The sequence below is a fragment of the Teleopsis dalmanni genome, chromosome 1, assembly GCF_002237135.1.
Source record: "Teleopsis dalmanni isolate 2A chromosome 1, ASM223713v2, whole genome shotgun sequence".
Taxonomy (NCBI): domain Eukaryota; kingdom Metazoa; phylum Arthropoda; class Insecta; order Diptera; family Diopsidae; genus Teleopsis; species Teleopsis dalmanni.
In genome coordinates, this window is record NC_051846.1 from 114,543,386 (window position 1) to 114,550,608 (window position 7,223).

Sequence of the window (7,223 nt, forward strand, 5' to 3'; positions counted from 1 at the left end):
TCAAATATTTAGGGGTCACCCTAGATAAGCGTCTTAACTGGAACACTCACCTGAATAATATAATTGGCAAAGCCACCCGGGTCATGTGGACATGTAGGACCGCATATGGTAGAACCTGGGGCATAAGTCCTAGAATTATATCATGGTTATACCGCACAATGGTCAGACCCATTGTATCCTACGCAGCTCTTGTTTGGTGGAATAAGGCGCAACAAAATGCTGCAATAGTCAAATGCAATAAACTGCAAAGACTCGTATGTATCGCTATGACGGGATCTATTAGAACATGTCCCACATCAGCACTGGAGTCCATAGTGGGTCTCACCCCTCTGCATCTCTTTATTAAAAAGACAGCAGCTATGAGCGCAGCTAGGCTACACCCTGTCATCGACATGCACGGAAGTCTCGTCAGTCAAAACTCTATCTGCAGACTAGTTCCTGGCATAGAGATCTGCGATAGGACAGATCGCATGAACATGGAACTTCGCTTCGGTAGGAAGTTCGAAGTCCTCTTACCCGATCGATTGGACTGGGTAAATGGCACTCCTGCATTTGAACCAAAAGTAATTTCGTGGTATACTGATGGTTCAAAAACCAAAGAAGGAGTTGGTGCTGGAATATTTGGTCCTAACACCAGAATCTCGCTCGCGCTGGGTATATGGCCCACTGTCTTCCAAGCAGAGGTTCACGCCATCGAGGTCTGCGCTCGTATCAACATTAACAAAGGGTTGAAAGGCGCCCGAATCTGTATTTATTCAGATAGTCAAGCAGCAATCAAAGCGTTATGCTCCTGGAAGTTTTTCTCAAAGCTTTTAGCAGACTGTTATGACACACTGCAGCAGCTGGCAAGCAATAATAAAGTGACACTGTGCTGGGTGCCTGGTCACACAGGAATTCATGGAAATGAGTCTGCCGATAGTCTTGCATGGGCAGGATCCGCCACTCTAATCTGTGGCCCAGAACCTTTCTGTGGATTAAGTTGGTCTACAACTAGGTCTCTAATCAATGATTGGATCTCAACCGAGAGAAGTCGCTACTGGTGCGACAGTCGAGGTAACCGTCAGGCTAAACAGCTGGTTCTCCCTTATAGTTACAATAAGATATCCTCCTTCAGCAGAACAGAGTTGAGGTTGCTAGTGGGATATCTAACGGGTCACCATGGGCTACGTTACCATCTCAACAAAATGGGCCTGTCTGAAGAGATAGATTGTAGACTCTGCTTGGAGGTAGAGGAGACAACCAGCCACATTCTATGTGACTGCCCAGCTTTGATCTGGGCCAGGAGGAAATCACTGGGTCGGGAATTGCTTTCACCTTCCGATATTAGGAAGTCCTTAACAACCGACATTTTGATCTTCGTTCGAAAGGCGGAATGTCTTTTGTTCAGTTAGGGTCTGTTGTAGCACAAAAGATCAATCATGGTCGCAGTGCTCTGCTCAAATGGGAGCTAGTACCCTGTTATTTCCTATTCCTATTCCTATATTTTTATTATACTAATTATTTTTGTATTATATTATTATTACATATATTAATATATATATTACGTTTTTATATGTTTTTATACATTATTCTTGCCTTAAAATAAACCTACTGGAAAAAAGTAATGTCGCAATTGACTTCTTAATTAAATATTAAATATATATACATATATGTATGTTTTATATATTTGTATTCGTAAATTATTTATTGCCGAACATTAAATTATACAAAAATTTGCACTTCGAAGCTCCTTCATTGGTTCTCTGACTAGCTTCATTCTGCATAAGCTCATCAGATTCTTCGTCGTTGTCATGTACATAATCCACGTGTTCCGTATCATCACATGAAGGTCGCAAAATGTTGTGCAATATGCAACAAACAAGGAACCAATTTGAACAAAAATTATGACTCGTATCATTCTGAATACGGATTCTTAACTCCTTAAGACTACCGAAGCGTTCCTTCAGAATTCCAAAACAATGTTCAATCCTTACACGAAATCTGCTATGGCGTAAGTTAAAAGTTTCACGTTTGGAGTAGTCAAGCTGTTGGAAGTTTGACCGAAACGGAGTTATAAGAGTTTTAAGTAATGAATAAGCAGAATCGTCTGCGAACCATTGTTCTGAAGAAAAAAAAAATTTTCTTGGATGCAGAGAGCGCTTGTAAGAAACATGCGAGCATCATGTGTACTTCCAAAGTGACCAACTGCGACATGTCGAATCTTCAGCTGATGGTCACATACGACTTGTGATTTTATTGAATACACTCTATTTTTTGAAAAATAGGATGTATGGTTTACCACTGGTGCTTTGGCAAGTTTTATTTCAGTACTGTCAATATCCAATGCAATGTGGAAGTTCATGATAGGTTTTCTCCACTTTATCTTGTCGTTCAACTACATCTGGCCACGTTATAAATTTGGTTTGCAGTTCCAGTATGGAGCGAAAGACTCTTCGGGTTATCTAATAAATTGTTTCCCCATTTCCAAATTCAAATAATGTAGCGACTTTGCGAATAGCCGCATTTTCGCCTGATAAACCCAAACGATATAAAACAATAGCAAGTTGAAGATCGAGCGGGAATTGTTGAATTGAATGTAAATTAGTGAACTCCGTGCTAGTGTTTATTAGTGAGAGTATTAAAGAAAATTCGTTCCAATTTACTCTAAGCATCTGACAAAAACGGCTTTCATCAAATTCTTGAAGAATGGTAGATCTCTATTGAATAGATTTTGGTACGGGTTGGTGATTTCCGTGATGGTTTACTAAAGTAAACAAAAGGTCTTCATTTAATTGCTCCATCACTTCCCAGTAATTTGCATCATCTAACAAATAGAAACTATACAGTAGTAAAAACTACATAATCAATTGTTATAATCTAGTATGTTTTGCATTAGTTTAAGCAATCTTAAATAATGAAATGTAAACAAAATTTAGTTAAATATAAACTGTCAATCTTGTCGGTTGTATTTACTTCAGTTGGCGACGAGGATAAAAATCTGCAATTATTCAATCGCTTTCACGCTTATTTCGTACCGTTCAATTTTACATACAATCATGCCGGGCGAAAGTGAAATTTATAAGCAATTGCTTAAAGAACAACAAGAGTTCTCAAAAAATTTACTGAAACAACAACGTGAGTGGATGGACTCAATGTTCCAAAAACAAGGTACTGCCGGTGTATCTGAAAGAAATAACAACATTGTTCCAGTATTTCACAAATTTTCGAAAGAACAGCAAACCTGGGAATCGTACTTAGAACAACTTAACCAACATTTTTTAGCATATTCAGTTCAGTGCAGTGAAAAACAAAAATCATTTTTCTTGTCTTGGATTGGCACAGAAAATTTTGAGCGGCTAAAAAATCTTTTCGGTAACACGAAAGTACAAGAACAATCTTTCGAAAATTTAACGAAAAAACTAACGGATCATTTCCAGTCGAAACGACATGTGGTCGCTGCACGTTACGATTTTTTCAAAAGGGAAATGAAGCCACATCAATCATACAGAGAGTGGGTAGCAGATCTCCGCGGATTGGCAAGAGAGTGTAACTTTTCGTGCTCAGCCCAGAATTGTTTACACAATTTCGTGGATGATATGATTCGTGACCAAATTATTATACGTACACCTCACGATGCAGTGCGCACGGCTGCGTTCCAAAAGCCCCAGCCGACACTTGCTGATGTTTTGCAGATTGCAGAATTGTACGAAACAACCACTAAAACGGTGGCAACAATTAAAGAACAAACGATCGAAAACTCAATGCCTGTTAATTCAGTTGGTACAATTATAAAAAAATCGGGTGTTTTCAACAATAACAATAATAAAGTAAAATTCAAATCATGTTCTGGCTGTGGAAACTCTCATGCAAGAGAAAACTGTAAATTTAGAAATGCTGTTTGCAATAGATGTAGCAAAATTGGACATATTGCGCCAGTGTGCATGTCAAAACAAAACAAGAACAACAAACGTAATTTAGGTGATGAAAACAAGAAGAAAGATTACCGTCGTAAAAGTCACAACATTGGTACTGTTGAAACAATTAACAGTTTAACAGGTATTGTAAAAACTGAAAGCAATAAGAATTACATTGACTTGGAAATTTGCAATAAACTTGTATCTTTCCAAATGGATTCTGGTGCAACAGTTTCTTTAATAAATAAGCGAACATTCAAAACTCTAAATTGCCCAAAGTTGCGAAATTGTACAAAAACCTTATTTGGTTTTGGCAAAAATGAAATTCCAGTGCTTGGTGAACTTTGCGTAGATATCAAATGTGGCGGAAAAGAAAGGGAAGTGGTAATCGTTGTCGTGGATGTCGAAAACTGTAACAATTTATTCGGTTTCGATTTATTTAAAGAATTCGGGTTTGAGATTCAACAAATTTGTAACATTACTGAAAGTGAATCACACAGAATTAGCGAGCTGTGTAAGAAATATGGTGATATTTTTGAACCAGCTCTTGGCACAATAAAAAACTTTAAGGTCAGTATTTTTTTTAAAGCCAAATGCACATCCGAAATTTTACAAAAGCCGACAAATTCCATTTTCGCAAATGTCACTTTTCAAGAAAGAAGTCGATCGATTGACAAATGCGGGTATTTGGAAACCTGTGAAGTTTTCCCAATGGGCTTCGCCTATTGTACTAGCGCCAAAAGCTGATGGTTCCATAAGAATTTGTGAGGATTTTAAACAAGCAGTCAATGCGCAAATTGACATTGAACAATATCCTTTGCCCATACGCGAAAGTCTTTTCCATAAAATTAATTGCGGTCAACATTTTACAAAAATCGACCTTAAGGATGCGTATTTACAAATGGAACTCGACGATGAAGCAAAAACAATAATGGTTGTCAACACTCCACTTGGGTTATTCCAATACCAACGTTTACCGTTTGGAATTGCAAGCGCTCCAGCTATATTCCAAAGATATCTTGAGCAGTTACTTCAAGGCGTAGAAGGTTGCGGTAATTATCTCGATGACATCATCATCTCCGCACCTACATTCCAACAACACATCAGCCGCCTAGAACAAGTACTTCGTATTTTGCAACAAAATGGTATCAGGTGCAAGCAAGAAAAATGTTTCTTTCTGCGAGATAAAATCGAATATCTCGGGCGTCAAATTAGTGCAAAAGGTATATTGCCAGATGAGTCAGGACTAAAAGCAGTCAAAAACCTGCAGCCGCCTAAAGATCTAAAGCAAACAGAAGCATTCATGGGTAAGGTAAACTATTACCATAATTTTATACCTAATTTTTCGCAATTATCCGCGCCAATCAACATGCTGCGCCGAAAAAATGTAAAATTCACATGGGGTACAGCACAACAACAAGCATTTATAGCTCTTAAAACGCATATTCTCAATGCAGCGCAATTAGCACATTATCAGGAAGATTTACCGTTGGTTCTAGCTACAGATGCCTCCTCCTATGGCATAGGAGTCGTGCTCTCGCATACGTACGTTGACGGTACAGAAAGGCCTATTGCTTTTGCATCTAAAACTCTCGACATTCATCAACGACGATATAGTCAGATAGAGAAGGAAGGACTAGCTATCGTTTTTGGAGTCAAGCGTTTCCATCAATATTTATACGGAAGAAGATTCACCTTGGTTACTGACCACAAACCTCTTGTTAGCATTTTTAATCCAATTCATCAGTTGCCGTCGATGACGTCACATCGTTTACAGCGATGAGCTATTATACTAATGGCTTATCAGTATGATGTTCGGTATCGTAAAACTACTGAGCATGGAAATGCCGATGCTTTATCTCGTTTACCTGTTGGTGAAGACAAAACTTTTGATCATGAAGAATCCTGTTTCAACATCAATGAACTTAACACACCTATCGACGCTGAAATAATTCGTCAGCATGCCAAAAATGACCCAATTCTTCGCCGAGTTTATTTTCTCGTTACAAACGGTTGGCCTGAAAAGCTAATGCCTCAAGATGCTGATCTTCGATCATTTTTCAATCATCGCTTTGCTTTAATACTAAACAACAATTTGCTTTGCCTCCAGACGGAGTACAACCGGGTTGTCATTCCAGCCTCCCTTAAGCAGAAAATTCTTAAACTTCTTCATGATGGTCATTGGGGAGTATCGAGAATGAAACAGCTAGCTCGACAACATGTCTGGTGGACTAATATTGACAAAGACATCGCACAATTAACTGAAAATTGTGATGTGTGCAAAATTGCAAATCCTGTTCACACACGTGAATACTTAAGCTGGCCTGAAGCTGATCGACCTTGGGAGAGAGTACATATCGACTTTGCTGGTCCATTTTGTAATTCAATGTGGCTAATTTGTGTCGACGCTTTCTCACAATTTCCGTTCGTTGTACAACTATCTACAACAACAACGGCTGACACCATATCAGCATTGTTTTCTATATTTTCTCTGGAAGGTATACCAGAAACCATCGTAAGTGACAATGGTCCGCAATTTACAGCTGAAGCATTCAAACATTTTTGCTCAAAACTTGGCATCAAACATATAACAACAGCGCCGTTTCATCCAGCCTCAAACGGGTTAGCCGAACGATTCGTCAGATCTTTTAAAACTGCTGTTAAGAAAAACATTGACGATGGATTGTCTCTCAAATTCGCTGTATCAAAATATCTTGCAACATATCGTGCAATGCCGAATGCTGAAGGTAAATCACCTGCAGAACTTTTACATGGAAGGCCTGTTCGTACCTTGTTGAGTCAACTGTTTGAATCGCCTAGAAAGCACCTTGAAGCTTCGAAACGGAAAATGAAATTCAGTCTAAAGCAACCCGTCTCCGCTCGAAACTACGCAAGAGGGGAAAAATGGATAAAAGGAGTTATTGTAAAACAACTTGGTAAAATGGTTTACAGAGTGAACACATCTTTTGGTTACATCAAACGTCATGTTAATCAGCTTAAAACTAGAAGTAGCTCTGACCTCTCTTCACAACCAATTTTTGAATTCGCTCCAAATTTCATCAATGCCACACCGCCTTCATCTAGCCAATCAACATTAATGCCTAGTGAAGAACGTTCTACCGAAGTAGTTCAACTTCGAAAAAGTTGTCGTATTCGGAAGGATGTAAATCGATTTGAATCCGACGATTTCAGGAAAACTTAAACCTTGTCAAAAATTAAGGGCGGAGAAAGTGTTATAATCTAGTATGTTTTGCATTAGTTTAAGCAATCTTAAATAATGAAATGTAAACAAAATTTAGTTAAATATAAACTGTCAATCTTGTCGGTTGT

General features: G+C 38.5%; 2 protein-coding genes across 2 annotated transcripts; both read left to right on the forward strand.

The window, feature by feature from the left end:
* Positions 1 to 3,575: 3,575 nt before the first annotated feature.
* Positions 3,576 to 5,676, forward strand: LOC119665615 (uncharacterized protein K02A2.6-like). The gene is made up of 4 exons (XM_038074844.1): positions 3,576 to 3,759; positions 3,808 to 4,463; positions 4,549 to 5,038; positions 5,117 to 5,676. The coding sequence occupies exons 1-4, from the start codon at positions 3,576 to 3,578 to the stop codon at positions 5,674 to 5,676; spliced, it is 1,890 nt and encodes a 629-aa protein (XP_037930772.1).
* Positions 5,677 to 5,688: 12 nt separating this feature from the next.
* On the forward strand, positions 5,689 to 7,095 carry LOC119665616 (uncharacterized protein K02A2.6-like). Its single transcript, XM_038074845.1, has 2 exons — positions 5,689 to 5,883; positions 6,004 to 7,095. Exons 1-2 carry the CDS (start codon positions 5,689 to 5,691, stop codon positions 7,093 to 7,095), a joined length of 1,287 nt encoding a protein of 428 aa, XP_037930773.1.
* Positions 7,096 to 7,223: the final 128 nt, after the last annotated feature.